At 46.0% G+C, this 27,439-nt stretch overlaps 1 protein-coding gene across 3 annotated transcripts in view; it reads left to right on the top strand.

Annotated features, from left to right (window-relative positions):
* Nucleotides 1-6,969: 6,969 nt before the first annotated feature.
* Nucleotides 6,970-27,439, top strand: part of PKM (pyruvate kinase M1/2) — a 31,823-nt gene continuing 11,353 nt past the window's right edge. For 2 of the 3 annotated variants that reach the window (XM_023552889.2, XM_064267318.1), the window contains exons 1-3: nt 16,727-16,843; nt 18,989-19,155; nt 19,725-19,816. In XM_023552889.2, coding sequence (XP_023408657.1) covers nt 19,002-19,155; nt 19,725-19,816 — 246 coding nt within the window. In that variant the 5' untranslated portion in view covers nt 16,727-16,843; nt 18,989-19,001. Of the gene's footprint in view, nt 7,101-16,726; nt 16,844-18,988; nt 19,156-19,724; nt 19,817-27,439 lie in introns of those variants that run through there. The other variant, XM_010593729.3, reaches the window with a different exon arrangement.

Here is a 27,439-nt window from a genome sequence, read left to right on the forward strand (position 1 = left end):
AAGCCCACCCTTACTAAAACTCCTGCCTCCTGACCCTTGCTGCCGTCTGAATAGTATTAGAAATGGCTAACATTTTTGAGTCTTACTAGGTTATCCCAAGTATTTTAAGAATTAGCTAACATTTTGGAGGGTTTACTCTGTGCCCAGCATTAGGTGTAAGCTCTTTCCATGCATTGACTTATAATCCACACAGCAAGCCTGTGAGATAGGTACTATTATTTTCATTTTGCAGGTGAGAAAACAGGCACAGAGGATAGTTTGCTCCCATCCTGCAGTTAGTGAGTGACCGGCAGACTTGACTCCAGAACCTCTGTTCTGGTTCTGTGCTGTATAGCCTTTCAAACCTTTGAAGTATTTTTCATTTCATCCTGATGACAAAACTGGAAGATCAGCTTTCTTCAGAGATCTTAAAAAATGTGTGTAAGGTCTCACAGCTGGTTAGTGGCAGTGCTGGACTTTAACCACATCTGTCCAGTTCTAGAACCTGAACTCTTAATCACTCTTTTACTTCCCTAGAGGTTCTCAAACTCGGCTCCCACTGGTGTTCGAGCAGTGGAACCCAGGTGCTTGGCTACTAAAATGGTATAACAACACTGTTGTTCAGTTTTCAGAATTGTTAATAAATTTTTCTCGTTGTAAGCATTTCTTTTAATTTTCTTTATCCATGGCATCTGATTTAGCAAGTACTAGTGAATGGTAGAAGGGAAGGAATGATCAAATACTGTATATTACCAGAAAAACCCAAATAGCTGAGCTAGCCTCATGGGTCTTTTTTTTTTTTTCTTTTAAATAGTGTGTACATAATGTCATTTTTATGCCAATAAAATTGTGTGATAAAATTAAATACACCATTTCATAGTGTTCCACAGAAAAGCAGGACTTTTTGGATCTGAGAGGTTTAGAAGCCACAGATAATATATGTTAAATTCAAAACATATATGATGTAAAACAAATCTAATTAAAAACCCAGAGCATTCCTATAAGAGGGGAAGGAAGCATGGAGGATGGGCCCTGAGTCTCTGGAGAGAATTCTTTCAAAGCCTGGGTTGGGGTTTGAGGGAAGGTTGTCTCTCCCCCCACCACAGGCCTGGCTACCTTGGAGGGAGGGAGTGGGGGCCTGTGAAAGCCAGGTCTGAGCAGGGGTTCATCCTTCATAGAGGCCAGGGCTATTTGAAATAACTGCAGACCGAGGTTGACAGTGACCTCCCAGCTGTACCTTTCACATACTGCATTTAGACCTGCACGTGCTTAGTTAGGGTTCAGATCAGGAAAAGAATTATTTTCCTCAATTAGCTCCAGATGGAGAGTAGATGGCTGTGATTTCTGGACTGAGAATGCAAAAACTGGAGTGGAACCTTCCCCTTCCCTCCTCTCCTGGTGATTTTCCATCCAGGCAGGGTGCGGTCATGACTCAGTTTGTGATGAGGATGTAGCCATCCATTGAGGAGGAGCCTGCTGGATTCTGCCTTTCATTCTGACTGATGGGGAGGGGAGAGAAGAGTCTGGTGCTGAGTCATCATCACTGGTTGGTTACTCACCAGCTTCTCACAGGATGGATTCTGAAATGAAGGGTTTTGGTGTCTCAGTTTCTGGGGTCAATTTGGAGGTGGTGGGAAAGAAGCTTCATGGATCAGACAATCCCCTCTAGAGCCCCCTTTCCCCAGGAGGGATGGGGATAAAGTAGGTTCCAGTTCCAGTTATTTGAAGGGGCATCTGCACCTTTAAAGCCCACGACTTTCCACAAAATACCTCAGAACCCCTCTGCAGTGGGGCCAGAGATGAGACCCTTTAAGTTCAAGCATTATCTGCAAACATTATTTTACCTGGGAGAGAGACCAACGTCTCCTTAGGCCTAGCTGTCCATCTTAGGAGAAGCAGGTCACATTAGCTGGCTGTCAGTGACACAGAAGGTGGAGACTGAAAGTATGGTGCCAAGTAAAAGGCAGATTTTGATTGAACTACATCAGGAGGAGTTCCTGGAGATAGTGACACCTGCTCCATTGTTCACTGATAACCTTTCTTGGTCTTTCAAATCTTGATTGAGGCTCCATCTCACCCCCAAGCCCATGCCCCATGTGTTAGGATCCTCCCAGTCTGCACCCTGTCCTTGGGGTAGAAAGTGCCAAAGTGTACCCAGGCAGATTACTTTTTTTCTTAAATAATATTGTTTTGGGGGAAGGTTTACACAGCAGTTTAGGTTCCTATTCAACAATTTCAACAAATTGTTCAGTGACATTGCTTACATTCTTCACAGTACGTGAACATTGTCATTATTTCCGTTCTAGTCTGTTTCCATTAATGTAGTTTCCCTGCCCCCTTACATTGTCATCTTTGTTTTAAAGTAATTGTTGACCGTTTGGTCTCATATAGGTAATTTTTTTAAAGGAGCACGGTACGTATAGGTGACATTATTTTGTGAGCCAATCTGTTATTTAGCTACAAGGTGACCTTGGGTTACTTTCAGTTCAAGGTTTGAGGGGCATCTCAGGGCAATAGTCTTCAGGCAGATGACTTTTTAGGGATAGGGTCTGATCAGAGTTCCATATAAATTTCAGGGAGCCTGTGCTCGACGGCAGTGGGTTTTGGGATAGTGGGTGCTCTGACTACACTTGTAGGGGAAAAAAAAAAAAGAGAGAGAGAGAGCACAGGGCATCCAAGGGAGTAGCTTGGTGAATAGGATTTGACCACCCTAAAGCGGCTTTGGTCCAGTGAGCCCAGGCAGTTCTGGGCTGGAGAAAGATTGCTGGGGGTCACACCAGTTGACACCTTGGAAGCAAGGTGACACCTTGGCTGAGGCAGTACTTCAGTTAGAATGAGGGAGGACTCCTCAAGGTTTCTCCTCTCTGGCTTTTAAATGCTGATGCGGCATTTCCTCAGGAGCCTGGGGAAACCCAGATACACAGTTACATTCAGAAAACATTCAGTATTTGTTTGCTGTTTCTTACACCTAGAGTGGCCTTCCCAAATCCGTCTCGAAGTATCTTAAGCAGCCTTCCATGCCTCAGTGCTCAGATATCCTATCAGGAAGCCTTTCCTATCCCACACAGACAAACTGTTCTCTATCTGTAACTGCAAAAGGCCAACTTTATCTTCCAGGATTGGTCTGGGTAAACTTCAGAATTAAGATTTTGTACAACTACAGTGGAGTCCTGGTGGCATAGTGGTTAAGAGCTCGGCTGCTAACCAAAGGGTCAGCAGTTTGAATCCACCAGACGCGCCTTGGAAACCCTGTGGGGCAGTTCTACTCTGTCCTATAGGGTCCCTATGAGTCAGAGTGACTCCATGGCAATGTTTTGTTTTTTTTTTTTTTAAAGAGATCTTGAGAGTCCGAAGTAAGGCACAAAATAAAGACACAAGTCTGTCTGGCCATGGTCTGGCTCTAGAAAGGGTAGATATGATCCAGGCTGAAAAGCATTTATGTTTTAAACCTGACATTCAGGACTTGTAGGCTGCCCTGGAATTCTGTATTGGCCTGAGAGATAACAGTGCTGCTTCAGGCAGGGAACAAGAGGTCATGTAATTGATGGGAAAGCCTGTAATCTCACAGTCTTTACCAGAGCCAGAGCTTGTCTTTGGGCTTCAGGATTGGGTCACAGTATCATTTGCTGACTCTTGCACCCCCAAGGGACCTTAGAGAGTTAAACCATTAGACTCGAGATTCTGTGGTTCTGTGGCAAGACTCCCAACCGGTAACACGGCAATCTACATTCTCGCTCTTACACCCAAGTCCACTGAGCCTAGTAGCTCTTCTCCCATTCTGACCAGGTCAGTGAGCAAAGTGGAAGGGCTGCCTGTAGGGTGAGGGGCCTGACCTCTGGTCTCTTCTGTGCCCTCCTTCAGTTCTCCCACAGTTTCCTATAGCCCTGAGGTTACTTGTTACTGAGCCAAAGGAGTCGAGCATCAGGAGAAGGCCCCACAGAAGGGCAAGTTTGAATCCAGAAAGATGCTATGGCAATGATCACCAGGACCGCCCTCCAAGACTAGTCAGTTCCCACAGAAGGCGGATACCTACTGTTCATTGTGCTGCACTCACTCATATCATCTGATCAGACCTACCCTATAAAGCAGGAATTGTCTTCACTTTTAAGGAACTGGACTCCTACATGTTAAAATACAGGGCATGGTCAGGGCTAGTGAATGGAATTGAAATTGGAGATGATGGAACCCATGCTCTTCTACACTATGCTGCTTTGCAGGAATAGACAATGATCAATGACAATTGTTATGGATTAAATTGTGTCCCCCCAAAATATGTGCTGTAGATCCTAACTTCTACACCTGTGGTTATAATCCCATTTGGGAAGGGATATTGTTGTTGTTAGGTGCCCTTGAGTCAGTTCGAACCCATAGCAAATTTATGTACAACAGAATGAAACACTGCCTGGTCCTGTCCCATCCTTACAATTGTTGCTAAGTTTGAGCTCATTGTTACAGCCTCTGGGTCAATCCACCTTGTTGAGGGTCTTCCTCTTCCTCTTTATTGCTGACCCTCTACTTTACCAAGCATGATGTCCTTCTCCAAGGACTGGTCCCTCCAGATAACGACCAAAGTATGTAAGATGAAGTCTCACCATCCTTGCTTCTAAGGTGCATTCTGGCTGTACTTCTTCCAAGACAGGTTTGTTATGCTGGCAGACCATGGTATATTCAGTATTCTACGCCAGTACCATAATTCAAATGCATCAATTCTTCTTCAATGTATCTTATTCATTGTCCAGCTTTTGCATGCATATGGGGTGATTGAAAATACCATGGCTTGGATCAGGTGCACCTTAGTCCTCAAGGTGACATCTTCGCTTTTTTAACACTTTAGAGACGTCTTTTGCAGCAGATTTGCCCAGACGCGATGCATCGTTTGGTTTCTTGACTGCCGCTTCCATGAGTGTTGATTGTGGATCCAAGCAAAATGAGATCCTTGACAACTTCAATATTTTCTCCTTTATGGGTAGGTGTTGTTATGTTAATGACACAGGGTTAGTGTAGAATGTATCTTAAATCAATCTCTTTTGCGATATAAAAGAGATTAAACAGGCAAGCCAGCAAGCAGCGATGTGGAAGAGAGATGCCAAGGTGCCTGAAGACTACCCAGGAGCAGAAGCTCAGAAGAGATAAGGACCTTCCTCCAGAGCTGACAGAAAAAGGCTTTCTCTAGAGTTGGCACCCTGAGTTCTGACTTCTAGCCTCCTAAACTGTGAGAAAATAAATCTATTTGTTAAACCCATCCACTGTGGTATTTCTGTTATAGCAGCAGCACTAGATGACTAAGACAGCAGTGATTTCCTTAAACTCAGTGTGACACATTTTCATCGTGTATCTAATGCAGCCAAGGATATCCTGATTAATCTCTGCCAGAACTTCACAGACAGCATTTTCGTAACTGCCAGATGATCACAATCCATACTGAAGGGCAATGGCTTCCCACCAGAGCTCCAGCTTAATACATGTGCATTTCAATCTGGGGAACCTACCCAGATTTAGAACTTTAAACTTCAAATGCACCATAGCATTGACCATTTCACTGCCATACCAGTGCTGCCCATGACTGTGGTTCATCCTCTGCTCAGAGGCAGACCCAAGAAACCCAGTGCTGTCAAGTCGAGAGGTCCGTTTATGCCATTCCCTTTCTCCAATAGGGAGGACTCTGACTCCCTGGTCGGGCTTGGCTCCCGCCCCAACTTCAGGTCTTCTCACACCTTAATAATCAAGCGTTTATTTCCTGCTTATAACTAAGGAGACCAGAAAGGCTTACAGAAGAAATGAAAAGATTTTCTCTCCCCTCAAACAGAAACTGCTTTCAGGCTGTCACTTTCTCTTTCCCAGCTTATCCAGCTAACAGGGAAGCAGAAGCAACACCTGTGACTCAGCTGCAGGCAAAGCGCCTGCCTGAGCAGGTCACACCCTTTGGTCTCATTTTCCAGGAAAAGGAAAGAAGGAATCTGAGAGAACAGTTCACTATTTTGAGTAGGGCAACATCGCATCTGCTTTCAAAATTTCCCTGAATGAGGCAAAAATGGGCAGCTGTTTCAGTGCTAGCTGCTGTCATCGCCTGGTTGTTGGTTGTCATTGAGAAACTGGAAAATGCCTTTTTTTAAAGAAGTAGGAAAAGCTCCAATAATATTACTTTAAATGGACGACTAAGTTGAAAACGAGTGCTGACTCCTGCATAGATTATCGGCTGTAACGTTCAGACCTGATACTTCCCGATGGTCAGTTCTGCCCTAATACTGTCTATGCGGATCACTGCATGGCAGTGGGTTTGGTTTATGGGATTCGCTTTCTACCCTTCAGGCACTCATTCTGCAGGATTCCAGTCCCCACTAATGTATTCGCTGAACCCCAATTTGTCCTTCCTTGTTTCGGGGTCCTCGGACAAAAAATAGCCATAAGGGCCTGCAGTTCTCGCTTCCTCCACTCCCGCGTGTGTCGGGGCCTCGACCATCCCCTCCAGTCTCCACCCCGGCTTCTGGTCCCTTCTCGGGCTCCCCACCTCGTGTTCCGCTCAGCCTTCAAGGTGTGCGCTGGGGCGGACACCGGAGGTGGGGAGTCGCGGGGCGGGGCTGGGGAAACGCGGCCCGAAGACTCATAAATCTGGGTACGGAGCGGTAGGCCAGGACGGCTCGGCGCCCAGAGCCAAGGGCCCAGAGCCCAGGGCCGAGCGCAGAGCCCCTGCCCAGCAGCCCAAGTCGGCGGCCACAGGTGGCGCGGCGCCCGGGGTCGGGGAGCGAGGTCTGGGGCACCCCGGGGGCGGGCCCTGCTGTCTCGCCGCTTCCCCATTGGCCTCACACGGTGTCAGTGGAGGGGCGTCTGTTCCCGTGTCCTTCCGCCGCGGAATGTAGTCCTCCCCAAAAGGGAAACCTGGCAGCGCGCTCGGCCGCCGCCGCCTTTCTCACTGAAGGTGCCCGCGCCCAGCGAGGACGCAGGGGGCGGGCCCAGCGTGCCGGCGGCCGGGATTGGGTGAGGGGCGGGCGCGGAGGGATTGCAGCCCGGCACCGGGATAACCTTGAGGCTGGGGCGCCTGATTCCGGCAGAGGAGCGGCGCACCCCGAGCCTGCAGGTCGACCGTGAGTTCGCAGCGCAGCCCGAGCCGGACCACGCCGGAGGTGAGCGGGGGGAGGCCCGGCCATCCTTCTCCGCGTCGGGTCCGCCCGCCCCTCAGGGCATCCATGTGGGGATGGCGCAGGGTCCTGGGCATCTGGGACCCGGCTGGGTCAGGGAGAGGAGAAAGGCTGCTCGCCCCGAGGGCCGGCTCCTCAACGCCCCCAGCTTCCGTTCCTTCCAAATTCGGATGGCAGAGCCAGCCCCTAGCGTCCCCCATGCCGGCCCCATCCTCCGCTCCATCTCCCTTCCTGCTCAATCTGGTTCCATCCTCTCCTCCCGTGCCTTGCTCCCTCCCAGTCTGATCGCATCTTCACTTCCCTCCTCCTCCGCCCCGGTCTGGTCCTATGCTGGCCTCCTTCCCTTTAACACTAGTCCCAATCGCCCCCTCGTTTCCAACTTGTCCTTTTCACCTTCCTTCTGATGCTTTCGTTGTGACTTCTCCTTGAAACTCTGTCTCTGCTTCGCATCCCCGCACCCTCCTCCCTTCCAGTTCCATCTGCTCTCCTCGCGCCCAGTCCCCTGTTCACCTACCACTTCCCCCTTTCGCCCCCGTGCCGCCCCTCCCCCTCCACCCCGGTCACGTCCGCACCCCTGCATCCTTCTCCCGCCCTCTCTGCCGCCCCGGCCCCTCCCCCTGCCTCTGGTCGGATCCGCCCGCCTCTCCTGGGTCCTTCTCGGTCCTGCCCTTTTCTCCATCCCGGCCTCCCAGGCCCACCAGCAGCTTCCGGCCCTGGTGGAGCCCTTGGCCCCGGTCCGTGGCGGGAGGTCGGGCAGTGAGTCACCACCCGAAGTTCGTGGTGTGCGAATAGATAGGGCTGTCATCTGTGCGCCCAGGGGGATGCTACAGCGGCCCCGGGCGCAGCTACGGGGTTACATAACCCTTGGCCTTCCCGGCAGCGGGGGAGAAGGGCTGACTTCGCCTGTGGCGAGTTCCTGTTTTGTCGGCTATTCCCGCGCTGGCCGCGGACCATGCGGAGACCCTGCAGGGTGGCAGCGCGACACTACGCCTCTTCGAAGAAGTCACGCGACTCCATCCCTCCGCGGCCAGGCTGCAAGTAGCGGCCCCGCTCCCGGGCCCTACCCCGCTGGACGGCTAGCGTTTCCTGGCCGAGCCTGACCTCCAGCCGGAGAAGCTGCCAGATGCTTCGGCGTGGTCTCCTTGCGTTGGAGGCACGGGATTTCTTGCCTCTGCTTCACGTTTCTTAACAAATGTGCCCAGGTTGTAGAACGCGGAGGTCCCGGGTGGGTCCGGGAGCAGGTTACGAGGTAGGGGAGGGAAACCTTCCTTAGAGCTTGACGCCCTTCGTGATGGTTGCACAATAAAAACTCTAGTGCCAAGGGCTGCTTTGGGGAGGGGTTTGGTGTGCAAGGAGATGTGCAAGGAGGAGGGAGCTGAGCCCGCTGAGCTGCCGATCTGTTTATAGAATGAAAGTAACTTATGACTGGTAAGTGCTGTGAGGAAGGCACCAGCTTCCTGCTGTGGGCGTGGAGACTGGGGGTGGGCAGGAGGCCTCACAAGGTGGCATTCACACTGGGTTTGAAGGAGCAGGGAAAGCACCTTCTAGTCTGAAGGTTAAAGACTCAGTCGTGGAGCGGCATCTCTTGCCTTCTTATCCATATTGTCCAAACTCAGGAGGTTGATCTCCTTCAGTATGGGTAAAATGAACCTAAGAGTTCAGGTACAGGCATGATAGGCAGATACTTGACTCATTAATATACTGAGATGGCCAAAGGACCAGTTTTCCACGCATAAACTGGAGGTAATATTTTCCTCATGATTGTCGAATGGATTGGTCTCTACACACACCTTCATGTTTATATATTGAATACTTGGTGCAGTGTCTAGGACGTAGTAGGTGCCCCACAAGTTGCATTTGCCAGAATCTAATCTCTGGTGAGATGTCCAGAAGAAATGTCTTCAAATGCTTGTACTCTTTTGGTCACTGAGCACAATTACTACCTAATTGATGCTTGAGCATAAGTGTTGAACTTCTTGATTCACCATATCCCAGTCATCCCCAAACACATACAGTTAGGCTCTAAATACAGTGAAACCTTTGAGAGCCAGAATCGACTTGGCTGCCTTGTTTTCCCGGGTCTCTAAAGTTTTCCACCTTTGAAAGGGTGTTTTTCCATCGCTATTAGTGGAAAATATTTGAGTTTTCCTTCAGTGACAGGTTTCTGCTTTAAGCAGGTTCCAACCTTTGTAGGTTTTACTGCAGCAGACATCACTTGGAAACCAGTCCCCTGAGGGATGCTGGGATAGTGCTTACAAAGTAACTAATAATGTTACTTTGCAAATCTTCACTTGCAACTGGGACTCTTTGGTCTTCTGAGAATGGCAACCTCTAGACAAAGGAAGGCTAGGAGGGGGATGATTTCAGCCTTTGGTGGTTGGCTGTAAGAATAGAAACAAACTTGCAACACCAAGACTGAAATCATTAGATCCCAGCTCTCCTTACCTGCCAGCCCCTGCAGGTAGGGTTCTAGGATTTGCTAGATAGGCTGACAAGTGTGAGGGTAGGAGTGGAGGCTGGGGGCATACATAGCCTGTTGGCCATACTGAGGGTGTGATCAGAGGAGGGCCTAGGTTGGGACACCCCCACCCCCACCCCCACCCCTGCTGCACCATTGTTAGCAAATAATTTGCCCTCCGGTTGCCTGAGGATGCTGATGGGTATGCACTGGGGCTGTTCTGAGGAGGAAGGGTATGTAACCCATTACCAGGTCTGTGTATAGGTGGAGGCACAGTAGGGAAGATGACTCAACCTCTCAACTTCTCAGCTTTCGAGAGAATTCTCCTCATTGGGTGAGTGGGGAAACCGCATTGCGGTCTTTGCAGGTTTAAAAAGTCCCCTTTCAAAGAGTCAGATAATGAAGCATGTGTTTCCCCTGCATAAAATGTCTCACTAAGTGAAAAATGATTGGTCCAGGGCTCTGGGCCCCCTCCGTACTACCCAGAGAGCTTAAGTGCAGAGTGGCAGTCTGTGCACCTGCATTGCTGAGCATGGCACTCTCTCAGTGGGTTGCCCTCTGAAGGACAAGGAATTTAGTAACAGAAACTTAAAGGAAGAATGTCCTTGAACTCATTTCCAAGTATATGGATGTTAGTTGGTTCCTATCTAGAACAGTTGCTTTTAGTTTAATCATTTGTTAGAAATGAATGATTTTAGCTGTCCCGTTCCTAGTTTACCAAGGACCATTAATGGGCTTTTAAGAACTGCAACCCCAGTAATTTGGCAGCTGTGACTCGAAACAGCTTAGTACCTTATGGAAGTTGCTTCTGTATTTGAATGTTGTAACACTAACGTGGGGTCACAGGAAAAGCCATTTTATTTCTTAAGGCTGTTTATTTCTTAATGTTGAGGCAATGAAAGGAATGAGGAAGCGGCTTTGAGCAGGAAGGTAGAAAAAAATGCAGCCCTTGTATTACAGACATATTACTTGGGTTTGAATTTATTTTGCTTCAGCTTTTATGAAGGCAAGTCCAGCAGTGTTACCTTGGCCAAGAGCTAAGACTGAGATCAAGGTAGAGGAAAATGATTCCTTTGACATTATCTTTATTTCTGAATCACTCCAAATGTCCACGGTCAAATCCCATTTAATTGGTACACCACAAGCATGTGTCAGCCCTGTGAGCAGAGTTTTATTGCAATCTTGTTGAGGATCTTTGTGAAATGTGTAAGTGATTTATTTGATAAAAGATCTCATTGAACCTTGAGTTGTCACTTTAATCATCCAGATGGGAACAGAGCTATGTATGAAGACCATTTTTAATGCCACTATACTTTCTGGGAGCTTGAATTTATCACCAAGAGCCAGACTTTGGCTAATTGAGTAGTCTTTGTTAAAGCAGTTTGGGGGAAGGTGATCCAGGGAGGGTGGTGAATGGTGGGATACAGTCTCTGCAGGGCCTTTTGGCCTCCTGGTGTGTGGCAGGCCTGGTTCAGGGGCTGGGGTGGGCGGAGGGCTGGTAGGGCCACCAGGCAGTGCAGCCCAGCCCTGCAGTGGTTTGTGCCTGGCTGCACGTACTGCACGTAGGAGGGCGAGCCTGGCTGCAGTACCTCCGGTGGCCTCTGAGACAGCCCTCCCTCCCTCCCGTCTATAGGCAGAGCTCATGGGGATCACTTAGCCTCTTTCCTGATGCCAGCAAGCTGTATTAGGAAGTCAGGCTAAGGCTGTGGTGGTGGAGATGCCAAAACAGGGCAGTGAGGTTACTGGTCATAGCGTTTCAAGGGAGTGGATCAGCTTTAAAAAAAAAAAAAAAAAGAACCCGTTGCCATTGAGTTGATTCCAACTGCTGGTTAAACTAGGGACCCAAAAAAATTGTTTGAAGGGAGCCCCATTCTTTTCGAACACATACAGATAATATTTCTTCAACTTTAAATAACTGGTGTCTCCCTGAGTCACAGCCGTGGCACATAGTCAGAACGTGTCGGCCATGCCCATCTTGGAGGAACCTGGGAATTTGATTGAGGTAAGAGGTTGGAAAGTAGGCAACTTCCTAAATAAAACGTTCCGATATCCCTCTTTTGTTATTAACCTTACAGAGCAGACCAACGAATGCCAACCATCAGACTGGCAAACATTTTAAAGCCTGACAGTATCAAGTGTCGGCAAAAGTGCGGGAAAGCAGGAACTCACATTATTGGTTTAATTTATACCAATAAACCACTTGGGAGAGCAATTTGGCAACATTTAATAAAATAGAAAATAAACACCCCACGGCCCAGGAGTTACATTTCCAGGTGTATAGAAGCTCATCTATGCCCAAGGAGGCATGTATTAGGAGAGTTACTATAGTATTGATTACATGGGGAAAATCAGATTAATGGGGGGTGGAGGCTACTGGTAGGGAAGTTACATAAATTAAAAATGGTCCTAGTCATACAGGGGTGCAAACAGTTAATGAACTCTGCTGACTGAAAGGTTAGAGGCACAAGTCCATGCAGAGGCACCTTGGAAGAAACCCCTGGTGATCAGCTTCCGAAAAATCAGCTGTCGAAAACCCTGTTGTACTCTGAAAAAGCACAGTTCTACTCTGACACGCTTGGGGTCACCATGAGCCGGAATCAACTGGTACTGGTATATACTAACTGGATGGGTCTTAAATGTGGTGAGTGAAAAGAAGTTGTTCAATGATATGTATAGTTTACTACTTGGGATCATTTTTTAAAAACCACAACAAAATAGAGGGTTCGGCATAGATAGCAATACGTTATATATAGACACACTTAAATGAACTGCAGAGATACAATGTTCATGACAGTGGTTGAGTATGAAAATTTATGTTGAGGGCTGGAGGGACCTGAAGATGGAGGGAAGATGAACCATCATTAGGGAAATATAATTAAAGTCTGCTCCCAACCCAGAAAACTTCTCCACAAAGGTGGGCAAGAAGAAAAACAATTTTATTTGGTAAACATTAAGCCAGAATGTGATGCATCACAGGCAGTCTGCTAGAGAGATTGCAAAGACAGAAAGAAATCTCACCCTTTATATAGCCAAGTGGATGCAACCCATTTCATGTTCTCAAGGCAAATGATAACTAGTTCTCAAATAAGAGGACTCCGCAACACAATTTGTTGCACATTATTTATCCTAAATTAACCTGGTTGTCAGGTAGCCACCAGTGTTGGTTAATTGCCTTCATCCAAAGAACAACACACTTATCATATCTTTACGGCGGGAGATAGTTTACCAGGTTGGAGCCCACAAAGTTAGGCCCTTTCCCTCCCACAGAAACCGAGAGGCAGGGGGCTGTCTTCCTTACTGATGGCATTTTAAAGAGATGGCTCCCAAGTCCTTGCGGAAACATTCCTGGGTTGTAAAACTGGCAAGAAGTTTATTAAGCCTTTCAAGAGGATTTCTCAGAAGAGGCAAAGAGAAAAATTCTGATTACGGGGTTTCTCAAGTAAATGCTCTGAGAAAAAGAGATGAGAAAGAGAATCTCCCTTTTTGCATCAGGGAAGATTATACTTTTTTTTTCTGTTTGATTTATATTTACCCTCATATAAAACTTTAATTCATTTTTTTTTTTTTAAAGTATAAAGGAAATACAGATAAATAGTAATGGTCAATTCTGGGTGGTGGAATTACAGATATATATATATTTTTTAATTTCATAAATAATGCAAGCAAACCTATTAAGGTCATTGTGGGAAGACCAGGGGTGCTAACTAGGTCAGTGCTCTTGGCATTGTGCAGCCCCCACACACAGCGATACCGGGCAGCTCCTCTAAATGCCTCACTTTGCTGAGACCCTCACCCACTGACTACACCTGACCTGGGAGGGCCCTGAACCGGAGCTCCAGGCCCCTCACTACTACCAGAGTGGGATCATGCCCAGAGGGCAGCCCAGGAGCACTGCCCTGCTTTTTAAGCCTAGTAAGGAGCCCTAGTGGTACAGCGGTTAAGCACTCAACTGTTAACTGAAAGGCTGCAACCAGTTCTCTGCTCTAAGCATCTGGGATAAAACCAGGAAATTCTAGGCATTTAGGACATCTAGGTTTCTTTTTAGGGGTAGGCCCATTTAATGTTGGCTTTTGTTTCCTATTTCATACTGTGGCATGGTTCCTGCTGATGAGGCTCAGAGGGCTTAGTTCTAGTCTTGAAGAAATAAAAGAGAAAGGGGATTTTACTTGAACTTACAAACAGGAGTTCATTTGTTTTGTGTGGCCTGATAACACGAGCCTTTGCTTTCTGTCGTGGGACCTGCTGGGGGTGAAGAGTGGACTTCAGATTCAGAGGTTTTAGCCCAAAATGTGCTTATCCTCCCTGCCTACCTCCTGCCTTGTGTAAAAACACACACTGTTGATAGCTCTTTTGGCAGTATTCTTAACTGTATAAAAGGTTATACAGCGTCCACTCCAGACCTTTCTAGGTTCTGGTGGGCTAGCCCATCACCGATTTTGATCTTATTGCTGCCATAGTCATATTAGGGCCCATTTTGGAGATTGTTTCCCTGTTCCATCATGAGAAAGCTCACTGGCCCCTAGAGAACAGGCTGGTCTTAATGCCATTCCAGCAAATTATGATGCGGACTTTTTAATGGTTGCTGGAGTTGGGAGTTGGAAGGCCTCCAAGCTGACGTGGAGACGTAGGTCCCAAACCCGTTGCTGTTGAGTCGATTCTAACTCATAGCAAACTTACAGGACAGAATACAACTGCCTCATGGGGTTTCCAAGGCTATAATCTTTACGGGAGCAGATCGCCAGGTCTTTTCTCCCATGGAGCAGCTGGTGGGTTTGAATCACTGAACTTTTGGTTGGCAGCAGGCACTTAGCCACTGTGCCACCAGGGCTCCTCGGAGATGTAGGTAGCAAATAGCAGATGTTGGTGTCGGTGAGGAAGATGATCCTGGATACCTATCCACAATGTTGGAGGGAGAAAACGGGCCTTGGGTGCCATCTGACTGGATTGAACCCTGTGGTGAGGTTAGCAAAATTAGTCCAGAGAGCTGGCTAAAAATGGGCTTGTGCAGACACAGACTCACAGGCCTAGCTGGTTTATTGGGGTGGAATGATTTGGGGCTTTGTGAAAGACAGAATTGGTGGAGCGAAGCGTGAATCCTTCCCAGTGCAACCTGACAGTGCTCTTAAGAAGTGGATTCTTGGGTATTTTTTATGATTTATTTTCCCTGGTTTCTGAAGAGTGGCCAAAGAATTGTGTCTGGCCCAAATGAAACTAGAGGCCCAGGAGCCCCCTGAGATGAGAAGGAGATGGCCACAGTCGGGGCATGTGGACCCAAGCTGTGTTTGTACCTGTCAGCCTGGCCTAAGGCCTCCTGTGGTTTCTCATTTCTCAAAGGGGAAATGGCTCTGAGGAGGATCCTGCTGCAGGGGCTAAAGAATAAGGCTCCTGTACCTGGGCGTGGTGTTTGGCACTCTTAAGTGGACACGCCGGGCCTGCACTGCTTGGCTGGAGGTTGGCTCTGCATTTTGGTGCCTCCTGAGGAGGAGGGTGCAGTAGTGAGTCAGGATGTCATGGGCTGGGCCGCATCTCCTGGCAGGCACTCTCCGGATGACCAGTTGGAGGGAGGGAGGGGAGCCCTTCCCAGAGCCTGGCCTGAGGCTGAGCTGCCCACTGGGCCTGGGTAGGACTCCAGATGGTATTGTATGTGCAGCTCTAGGTAGGTGATTGGTGGGCTCTGGAACCTGTGTGGGGGAGAAGAGGCTTGTGAGGGCCTTGGAGACAGGCAGGAGAGCCCTGACTCTCCCTGCAAGGCAGGGCAGGGAGGGGCAGGGCAGGTGAGTGCCCTGCCAAGAAAGGAGGCTCCAGGGAGAGCTTGGGGGAACAGACCATTGGTGACCTGAGGATGGGACACATGGGCACTGGCCTGATGGGGTACAATCAGGACATGAGAGATCTTTCAGGAGTCTGGGCAGACTGCTGACAGGCAAGCTTTTTTGACTGCTTTTGTGTAAATCCGCTGAAATACTAATCTTCATTTGTCACTTTTGTAGTTAATAGCTTAGGTGAGGAACAGACTAGAGTTTGTGTTTGAAGGCACATAGAATTAGATCTGCTGGTAGCATCTCCTGGTCTAAGGCAGTCCTGCATGAGAACTCCCTTGTCACAAAGATTTTGTTGTAAAGCTTGAGAACAGACTAAACAGGAAAAGGAGTTTGCTGAATTTGGGCATGTAACACGCAGGTTTGGGCATAGAATTGTCCTGTGGGCCATATTAACAGTTTTTTGCTTTGAATGGATCCAGGCGTGACTTTCCTGAGCCAATGGAACTGTTCTGCAATGCCTTTGTGATCTAGGGCCTAGGACATGAATCCTGTCTCTGCCATATTTAAGCAGACTTCTGGAGCTGTATAGAGCAGCGTTTTAGTAATGGAACTAAGAGCTTCATGTTCCATTTAATTCCTCCCAACAATTCTACAGGATGCTTGTAAAATATATCATTTTCAGAAAGAGTACACTTATAACTTTCGTTATTATATAAAAAAAATTCGATATCAGTAAATTTAATAAAGAGAAGAAAAAAGTTTGCTGTAATTCTACCACCCAGATAACATGCTGTTCATAATTGGATATATATCCTTTTTAGTCTTTGTTTGCTTTGGTGTCCCTCTCCTCCCTCCACAAAAAAGGATGAAAGGGAGAATAGGTTCTTATACAGAATAAATTTTTAGTAAACCATGGGTTTAAAGGAACTTCAGGGGGAAGGCAATCTTTGGGAGGGCAGGAAGTACTATGGTGGAGCCCTGGTGGCACAATGGTTGAGCGCTCAACTGCTAACAGAAAGGTTAGTGGTTTAAGCCCACCACTGGCTCCATGGGAGAAAGACTTGGAGATCTGCTCCCGTAAAGATTAAAAAAAAAAATAAAGATTACAGCCTCGGAAACCCTGTGGGGCAGTTTTACTCTGTTCTTACAGTGTCACTATAAGTTGGAATCAACTCAAGGGCACACAATAACAAAGCACCACAGGGGACCCAGTAAGAGCCACTTCTACCTATAAATCTTCTTTTATCAGTCCCTTGCTGTTTTCTTGGGAGGTTTCTGTGTTTTTAGCTCAGTCTCTAAGACCAGCTACCAGCTGGATATCCGGTCTTAAGGTAAGCTCTCCATTACTCCTAAGAGCTTTAGTTACACTTTTTACCTTAATCCTTGTACAGCTCTCCAGGGCAAACCTTACTCAGCTCCGAGCGGTCTGTGCAAGTGGGGCCAAAGAGCCACCCGGAGCCAAAAAAAGAGCATTGTGTCACCGGAGGTCCAAGCCCAGAGAACCAAAGGTATGACGTGATCATCAGTGGCCCCCGCTAGGTGTTTGCAAGGAGACCATAATGTCTCAGGTCTAGAGTAGAAAGAGCCAGGTGATGATTTTAAAGAAGAGTGGGATTAGTTTCTCCAGCCCACTCATCCAGACCTTATTTTATCACCATACATTCCTGGGACTAGATAACAGTCTCCCTGTAGAGGCCAGGGCAAGGCCTTTGTGTTGTTGTGCCATCTGGGCAACACCTTTGGCAATGCTCCTTCCACAGCCAGTCTTACCTAAGCCTGTCTGGGCGTTCTGAAAGTATGCATGCCCTGCCTCAACTGTGAGTGTCATTAAAGGGACACTGTCAGTAATTCAGAGTCTCCTCAGATTGAGGAGTGAAGCATAGCTTTAATTTCTGCCAAAGAGGCATTAAGTTAGACTGAAAGGCTATTCAGTAAACACTGGAATGCCTTCAAATACTAGGTAGGTGCTAGGAGTTAGAAAATCAAATGGGTCATGGAGGAGAAGATTGACGTACTCGTTTTGGTAGCTGGCGTGTGTTAGGGAATTAGAAAATACACATTGGCATGAACAATGCATTTGCCGTATAGAATAGTTAACCAGTATATTATTTCCTCATTGGTTAAAATTTTAGTTTCTGTAGTTGAGGACTTCTAGCCATCTGTTTTTAACAGCCGTTAGGTTGTTTGCTCATCACTGGTCACAAAACTTCTTGGACTTTTTACCAAACGTTTGTGGAAATGGCAGAGTTCTGGATTTAGGTGGATACTCTACTTGAGCCCCCCAGGGAGGCCATAAAGTCAGGGATGGAGGAGGATAAGGAGTAAGGGTTATATGTAAGGGATGCCTTGATTTGGGGTCCTGAGATTGAGGAGGAGGTGGGCAGAGGTAAGGGGAGCTTGTTTCTGAGCCTGGGCTGAAGCATTTAGGCTGAAGGGGGTTTAGAAGGAATAGCCTTTGGTGTGAAGACTTGAGGAAAGGGGCTGGTATCAGAAGAGTGTTATCAAGCTTCTGGTTCACGTTGTTACCTGGTGGTTCTTCAGACACTGACAAGGAAATCAGCTAACTACTGGCTGAGTGAGTTTAGTTGTAAGGCAGTAATGAAGTGTAAAGCAAAGGTCAGAGCAGTTGTCAGGTTTGTGACCTGGGCTGGGTTAATTACCTGGAACCGACAGTCTTTGCTACTGGTGTGCTGCTCTTGTCAGAAAGGGAATTGGAATGGTGCATCAGAAAACCAGTTGAGGAAAATGTATGACAAGCTACTTTAATTTCCTTACCTTGCAACTCTCTTGATAACATTGTTGTGATTTTAGAACCAGATGAAGTGCTATTGTGGTTTTCTTTGGTGTGTGCCAATTGGTTTGCATGTCCTAAATTTTTCCTGACCAAAAACAGATGTGGTTTTTAGGTATGGTCTCTTGGGATGAAAGATTTATCTTTCGGGGTTTTGGATGTGCTTTGCTTCCTGTTGAGGGACTATTTTTTATTGACCATCAGTAGGCTGGGACCTGCTCTCAGCCTCTTGAGTCAAAGAATGAACCCCAAGGATTAAAGTAGTATTCAGGGTTGGGTTCAAGAGCTAGGGAGACTGCCTTGGTAGTGGTTGGGTTCACAACCAGGGGACTCACTTGTCTTTCGGTTGGGATTGTAAAGAGACAATGTGCGTCCCCCTCCTGCCCTATAGCAGATGTTTGCTGCTTTGAAACAACTTATCATTCAAAGATCTAGATTTACCATGGGATAAACTAGGAGTCAGTTGTTGGTATGACTGGAAGACTGGTTACAGCTTCCTTTTGAGAAAGCTCCTTCAGTGCAAGTAAATCTTATTTTTAGGGTTGGCAGGGAAAGTTGTCAAGAAAGATGTGAACCCAGGATAAGGGAGACCTGCCTACAGTGGGTGCCTGTGAAGACATGCGTTGGGTGGGAGGCTTGCACTTGTTCTTTCAGGTCCTTTGTATTTGCTCATGGACACGTGAGCCCTTTGCCCAAAGCAAGGAGCACTCACGTAACCAGAGCGTGGTTAGGTTCCCTCTGGCTTTGTGCACAAAGCATGCTTATTGAGTTAATGTGTAAGCAGGAGACAGCTTCCTGAGCCAAGCAGTATATTAACCACCTGGGTTTATCAGACTAATCACTTTGATTCTTCTGTGCGCAGGATCTCAGAAGCCATGTCGAAACACCATAGTGAAGTGGGATCTGCCTTCATTCAGACCCAGCAGCTGCATGCAGCCATGGCTGACACTTTCCTGGAGCACATGTGCCGCTTGGACATCGACTCGCCACCCATCACAGCCCGGAACACTGGTATCATCTGTACCATCGGTAAGGTGGTTTCCCCCTGTGCCCCCAACCTACCAAGTGCTTCACATGACAGTGACTTGTCCCTTCCCTGAAAAGATTAAACATGTAGCAAACCTGGGTGCTGGGTGAGTTGCTGCACAGATTCTTATGGAAACTCAGGTGATAGGAAGTTGTAAAGAATTAGTATGTTCTGTGTTCTCTGATAGAGGCAATTTATAGTGTTCCTTTAGTGGATCTTTGTAGGGGCATCTCAGAGCCAGGAAGGATCTTTTTGACCTGTTCCATCCATCCAAGATTCTGTGGTTGGAAAATCTGGCTGGGCTTAGGTAAGAGCAAAGAGGACTGGCCAAGCCTTACCTAGACACCTTCCTAATTCAAAGGTAACCTGCAGATTTTAAAGGAGATCAAGAAAGTGGGCTAGTACAGTAAAACCATCAATGTGCTTTTGAAAGACTTGTAAGCTATTTGAGGGAGGAAACATTTAGGGAGAAAAATAAAAAAAGAAAAGAATTTTTAGAGCAAACTGGTCTTATCATTCCTACTTTGAATGGTTAACACTTGTGGCTTTTTTTTTTTTTTTTTTTTGATAGGCCCAGCTTCCCGGTCGGTGGAAACATTGAAGGAGATGATTAAGTCTGGAATGAATGTGGCTCGTCTGAACTTCTCTCACGGAACTCATGAGGTGAGTGAGCCCCTGGGAACTTCGACTACTGGGACAGCTTGTAAGGAAATAGGGAGGGGTGCATTGCTCATTTAGCCACAGTGAAGCAGGCAGTTTTAAGAGCCAATGGGAAAATTATCTTTACCTGGCCATCTCTACTTTTCTTTCCTCTCCCTAGCCACCTCAACTGGCCACATCTCCTTAAGCAAAGAAGACCTGCTTTTACTTTGAGATTGGCTGTGTTTCTCCCACAGACCTGTACTACCATTAGCCTTCACAAAGGGTAGTGTAGAAGGATTCTACTGGAAATCCCCCTAAGCCATTAAGTATCCTGGCCTTAGTGGCTAACCCTCCTGCTTCCGGGTTTCTGTAGCAGCCTGGATTGCAGTGTCGAACTGAATGGTCATTCTGCAGACTGATTCTCCCCTAGTTTAGACCCGAGATAACTGGACCAGGTCCAGAAGTGTTACCACTAATGTAAGTCTAATGCTCTATGTGGTATATTTGTTGTTCTTAGGAGCTGTCAAGTGGATTTTGACTCAGTGATCTATGTGACAGAGTAGAACTGCCCCATAGGGTTTCTTGGCTGTAATCTTTATGGGAGCAGATCACCAGGTCTTTCTCCAGAGGAGCCCCACGGGTGGGTTCAGTCCACCAACATTTTGGTTTCAGCCACCAGAGCTCCTTATCTGGCATATAACACCCTGTTTATCAGCATTATATTCCCCCCGTCTCCTCCCGGGGCTTCTGCTATACTAAAAGGAAACCAGTCAGCACTCTTCCCCAAGAGTCTGTAGGAATAATGCATTTGTGTCTGGCTGTTTATTAGCCGGTTTGACCTATAGACAGAAGCCTTATCCAGGGACCAGGGGGCAGCTGTTGGGAAGACTCCATCTCTGCTTTTGTTCTCAAGTTTAGAACCAATTCATTCTGAGGAGGGGTGGGGGAGAGGAGTGCTCTCCGAGGAGGAGGGGCAGTGCCTGTTAAAGGTCTTTGGGATTTCACACTGGCATTGGTAGAGGAATACTGGAGGAGGCCAGTTTTCTCCTCCATTGTCTTCTGTACTTCTGGTTCAGAGTGGAGAAAATGCTAAGCTGTGAGGTCAGTGGTATGAGGCTGCCCTCTGACATTTGGAAGCTGATGTTAAATTTAGATTAAAAATAAAGTCTCAGGAAGCGTAACCTAAGAGGTGAATTCCCCCTTTCTGGAAACATGAGACTTTTCATCATGGGCTCCTAACCCATGTTCCTTAAATGGCCAGTGGCCTGGAAGACAGCTGGCCTTCAAATGTCATGGAAGCCTGACCAAGTTCAGAGGGACTGCTGTACAGGCAGGCACTTTGGACAGGTTAAGAGATGTCCCTAATGGTATTCTCTGCTTTCCAAAGGCAGGGGCAAGGGGTCCTCAGCAGGAGTCATCAGGAATTTCTGCAAGTATTATCTTACCCCACAGAGAGAGAGCTAAAGGCCACAGTGAAGATCTGTTCACTGTTGATCTCTGCTGCTGGAGTGGCCCTGGGTCTCCTGCAGGCAGAGGAAGGAGCAGAAATAGATTTTAAGAAGTTGACATTTAACTAGGCTTTCTGACCCCTTAAAGCCAGTAAAATAACACCACCCAGCTCTGAAATGGCAAGTGATGGCTGCTGCATCTGCTGGAGATTTCCTGGCTCAGGGATGTTTGGTTTTTAAACTACAAGAAGCATTTGGAGATTATCTGTGCTTTAACTCTTAGTCTCAGATTAAAACTGTGATTTAAAAAAAAAAAAAAAAAAAGAGTCCCTCTTGTGGGTTTATTTTGAGGTTTTGGACCAGAATGATGTTGTCCCTGGGCTCAGAGTTTTTTGGAAACTCATCTGAAAGTTTTCAAATACTGTATTATAAAATTCAGTGTAAACTGTTGCAGTTTGACCATGTGTCAGGGCTCTTTCTTATGCACCTCAGACCATGCACCCTTGGCTACAAGCTAGGACGTGGTTATCCAGCTCTTAGCTGCTTTAAATATTCTTCTGAACAGAACATTGAAATTGCTTCCTCTCTCAGCCTGACAAAGGGCACCCACTCTCTGGAGGTGATCTTTTGACAGCTTTGGCACTGTGTCTCTATCTCCCACTTTGGCAGTCATGTGAGCAAGATGTGTTCTTGCTGAATGTGGAAGTCTCATAATGCTGCCGTGTTGGCCAGAAATGATGACTTTTAAACCACCTAAATTTAGAACCTTCCACAAGGACAGCATTGATTGATGGAACTCTTTACCACTTGATAATGTGCCAGCAAAACCACAGCAATAATAGAAGCCTTAATACACCTCCCAGAAGTGTACTCAAAAAAGTAATATAGAGGATTTGAATAATATAATACCTAGTGATCTAATTGGTATGTGTATAATATATGATTTTTTATCCCCAAGACCAAAGTTCCCGTTTACTTAAAAAACCTTGATTATAAAAATATAATAACCACCCCCCCGCCATGTTCTAATTGGTATGTGTAGATGATTTTGCGTCCCTAAGACCAAAATGCCTAGTTACTTTAAAAAACTTTGGTTACAAAGATATATTAAACTCCTCTAACCGCCCCCCGCCAAAAAATTAAGTTCCAAAAAACAGAAATTATACAGATCATGTTCTGTGGCATAATTTTTTTTTTTATCTTTAATGAAAATTAACAAAGTCCAAAGAAGTAATCAGGAAAACTTACCTGTAAATGCACTGATTGGGAAGCAAAAGTCTGAAAATAAATGAAATAAATATTTAACTCAAAAAGTTGGGGGGAAAAAACCAAAATAACCTAAAAAAGAGGATAGATCTGACAAATTAGCCAAAAGCTGATTATTTGGGGGAAAAGAATAGTGTAACAGAGACCCCTCTGAAAAGCCTGGCTAAGAATCAGAGGATGAACAAATAAGTCTATGAGTTGAAAAGGGAATAATTGCTACAGATTAGAAGAAATTTCTTAAAAAGTTATAGAAAGACTTAATTCTTGTAAATCAAGGTGAAATGGACTATTTTCCAAGAATAGAAAATATCAAAGAGGCCAATAGTCATGTCTTAGTTATTTAGTGCTATTATAACAGAAATATCACAGATGGGTGGCTTTAACAAACAGAAGTTTATTTTCTCACAGTTTAGGAGACTAGACGTCAAAATTCAGGGTATGCCAGCTTTAGGGGAAGGTTTTCCCTGTTGGCTCTGAAGGAACATCGTTCTCTTTCCTGAGCTGCTCCTCCTGGGCAATCTTCACATGGCTTGGCATCTCTCTTCCCTGCCTCTGCTTCTCTTATGCTTATTTAATCTTTTATACCTCAAGAAATTGACTGAAGACACAACCTACACTGATTCTGTTTCATTAATATAACAAAGACAACCCATTCCCCGATGGGATTATAACCACAGACATAGAGGTTAGGACGTACAACACATATTTTGGGGGGACACAATTCAATCCGTAACATTCCAACCTTTAGCCTCCAAAAATTCATGTCCTCCAATGAGTTAAAATTGACTTGATGGCAGTGGGTTTGTTGTGTGTGTGTGTGTGTGTGTGTGTGTGTTTTCCCACATGTGAAACATACCCCGTTACATCATCCCAAAAGTCTTAAATCAGCTCCAAACTCAAAATTTTATCTTCCGAATCATCTAAATCAAATATGAGTGAGATCTTAGGCATAGTTCATCCTGGAACAAGAGTCCTCTTCATCTGTCAACCTGTGAAATCTATAATACAGGTTACTTACTTCCAAAATGCAATGCTGGAATAGGCACAAGGTAGATTTTTTTCATTACAAATGGGAGAAATTGGAGGGAAAGAAGGGATAGCAGGCACCAAGCAAGTGCAAAACTCCACAGGACAATTTACATTAGCTCTCAGGGTTTGAAAATAATCTTCTGTTCTCTGAGACCATCTGGGGAATGGCCTTGCCCTCCAGACTCTGGGTGTTCATGCTCTCTGGATTCTGGGTGGAGGCCCCTCAGCCCTGGGCTTCAGCTCCGCCTTCCAAGTCCACAGGGATGGTAACTCTGCTCTCTTGGTTTTGGGCAGCCACCATTTTCCTAGTCCATCTGAGTGGTGACATCACCCCCGGGCCCTGGCAGGCCGCATTCTGCTCCTTGGGCGTCGTAGCCCTGTCCCTCAGCTTTCAGCAATGGGCCCTGTCTTCCTGAACTGAATGGCAGCCCCACCTTACAGAACTGAGTTGGTGAAGATCTGACTCTTTGAAACCTAGGATGCCATGGCTCCACCCTTTGATACCCCAGAGGCTGAGGCCCCACCCTTTGAGACCTAGGCAGCTCTGCTTCCCATATTCCTTCCAACAGTTCTGCTGATCTCTGAGCTGCTCCAGGGATGGTCCTTTTCTTTTCTTGGAGTACAACAGATGTAGCTCCTTTGGTTTGTTTCCTGTAGAATTCCGAGAGGTAGACGGCGTTCTTTCCTTTCATTCTTTCTCTGTCCTCTTCAGTCTAAGCTGATGGGTTTTCTGCTGTGGTAGTTGGTTAGAGCCATCAGTCACAGGCTTAATCTCTTTAACAAAAGATTGTGCAGCCACATCCTTGGTGAAAATTCTAGGGCACGTATCCTTAGTTTGTACAACAGAGTTTTCCAAATCGTTAAGCTCTGTTTTCATTTTGCACGGTTCATCTCGAGTTCCATCTTTTTCCTCTTGCATTTTATTATACGCAGCAAGGAGAAACCACGCTTCCCCTTCAAGATACTGCTTAGAAGTCTCCTCAGCTAGATATCCAAGCTCATCACTTACAAGTTCTACCTTCTACTAAACATTTGAACATAATTCAGACAAATTCTTTGTTTCTGCATAAAAAACATTGCCCTTCCTCCATTGTCCAAACACATGTTCATCATTTCCTTTTAAAGGCTCACCAGAAGCACATTTAACATCCACGTTTCTAGCAACATCCTGTTGCTGGCACCACATATATATTCTCTAAGACAATGGAGACTTTGTCTATAGCTCTTCCTTCTGAGCTCTCACCAGAATTTTCTTTGATGTCCATAATTCTACCAGTGGTCTGTTCAAGGCAGTTTAGACTTTTAGGCACCTTAAAATTCTTCCAGCCTCTACCCATTACCCAATTCCAAAACCATTTCAACATTTTAGGTATTTGTTAGGGCAACAACCCCACTCCCGGTACCAAATTCTGTCTTAGTTATCTAGTGCTGCTGTAGCAGAAATACCATAAATGGCTAGGTTTAACAAACAGAAATTTATTTTCTCACAGTTTAGGAGGCTAGAAATCCAAATTGATGGTGACCAGCTTTAGGGGAAGACTCTGTCTCAGCTCTGGAGGAGAAGGTCCTTATCTCTTTTGAGTTTCTGCTCCTGGGTGACCTTCATGTGGCTTGGCATCTCCTTTTCCCCTTTTCTGCTTCTCTTGCTTGATTGTTTAATCTCTTTTATATCTCAAAAGAGATTGACTTAAAACATACCCTACACTATTCCTGTCCCATTAAGATAACAAAAAGCCATTCCCGAATGGGATTATAACCACAGGCATAGAGGTTAGGGCTTTCAACATGCACTTTTGGGGGACACAATTCAACCCACAACATGCTATCAGAAATGGAAAAAGTCCCTGTAAGTTCTAATCCTCCCTCCCTCAAAACACCAGGCCCAGGTGATTTTAATGGCTGAATTCTGTCTCTCCTTTAAGGAACAGATAAATTATTTGTTATACTGCTCCAGAGCCCAGAGAAGTATAGAGATCTTCCAATTTGTTCTTTAAAACCAATAAATATACCCTGATGCTAAGGTCAGGCAAGAACAGTACCAAAACCAGAGACATTAACAAAAAAGGTTAGTATACCAGACCAATCTCACTTAGGAAATAGCTGTAAGAAGCATAAATAAAATTTCAGCAGTCCAAATCCAGTAGTATTAAAGGAATAGACGGCCCATGACCAAGGAGATTTTATTTTGGAAACATAAGTTCCCATGTAATACATAAGGTCATTGAAATATATAAGATACTGTAATAATAGGTTACATTTGTTACATAAGGACTATGTGCCTGACTCTGTTGTAAGTACTTCATGTATTCTTTTACTCCTCACAGTAACTTTTAAGGAAAAGGTATTTGACAGTTTTAACCCCTGTTACTTTAAAAAACTTTGCAAGCCATCGGTAGGAATAAATTTTCCTGACTTCACTAATGGCATCTGTCATGAGTTGAACTGTGTCCCCCAGAAATGTCTGTCGACTTGGCTATGCCATGATTCCCAGTATTGTGTGATTGTCTACCATTTTGTCATTTGATGTGATTTTTCCTATGTGTTGTGAATCCCATCTCTATGCTGTTAATGAGATGGATTAGCGGTAGTTATATTGATGAGATCTACAAGATTAGGTTGTGTTTAAATCTCTTAAAAGAGAGAAATGAGCAAAGAGACAGGGGGACCTCATACCACCAAGAAAGTAGTGCCAGGAGCAGAGCACATCCTTTGGATCCAGGGTTCCTGTGCAGAGAAGCTCCTAGTCCAGGGGAAGATTGATGATAAGGACCTTACTCCAGAGCCAACAGAGAAAGCCTTCCCCTGGAGCTAATGCCCTGAATTTGGACTTCTAGCCTACTAGACTGTGAAAGAATAAGCTTCTGTTTGTTTATGCCACCCACTTGTGGTATTTCTGTTACGGCAGCAGTAGATGACCAAGACTGCATCCTATAAGAAAAAAATATTGCATTGGGCAAATCTGCTGTCACTTTAAGGACTAAGGTACACCTCACCCAAGCCATGGTATTTTTAATTGCCTCGTGTGCATGCAAAAGCTGGACAATGAGTAAGGAAGAATTGACGCCTTTGAATTATGGTGTTGGCAAAGAATATTGAATATACCTTGGTCTGCTAGAAGAATGAACAAATCTGTCTTGGAAGAAGTACAGCCACAATGCTCCTTGGAAGCAAGGACGGTGAGACCTTGTCTCATGTACTTTGGACACATCATCACGAGGGACCAGTCTCTGAAGAAGGACTTCATGCTTGGTAAAGTTCAAGGTCAGCGAAAAAGAAGACGACCCTCAATGAGATGGATGGACGCAGTGGTTGCAACAATGGGCTCTAGTGTAACAACGATTGTAAGGATGGCACAGGAACAGGCAGCGTTTCGTTCTCTTGTACGTAGGGTCACTATTAGAACCGACTTGACGGCACCCAGCAACACACACACACAAGAGGAAGCCAGTGCTTAGTGGTCCTTTGTTATAGCCAAAAACCAGTTGCCATAGAATCTCTTCTGACTCTGAATGACCCAGTGTGTATCAGAGTAGAACTGTGCTTCGTAGGGTTTTCTCCAGCTGATTTTTTTGACAGTAGATCACCAGGCTTTTCTTCCGAGGTGCCTCTAGATGGACTCAAACCTTTTGGTTAGCAATGAACGCATTAACCATGTGCATCACCCACCAGTGGCCCTCATTATAGAGTATATCTGAATTAGCAGCTGAGGATTTTCAGATACAAGCTTTGGAAGGCACCTACCTGAAGGATTAAACTGTGTTCCCAGCTCCCTGCAAGTGATGGCCCTTCTTGCACGTGCTGTTCTCTTGGACAGTGGTGGTTAAAGGACAAGGGCCACAAAATGATGTATTAGGTGCCCCTGTTACCAGCAGTGTCATATGGATTATACTATCTGAGAACT

The sequence above is a fragment of the Loxodonta africana genome, chromosome 13 (genome assembly GCF_030014295.1).
Source record: "Loxodonta africana isolate mLoxAfr1 chromosome 13, mLoxAfr1.hap2, whole genome shotgun sequence".
Classification (NCBI taxonomy): Eukaryota; Metazoa; Chordata; class Mammalia; order Proboscidea; family Elephantidae; genus Loxodonta; species Loxodonta africana.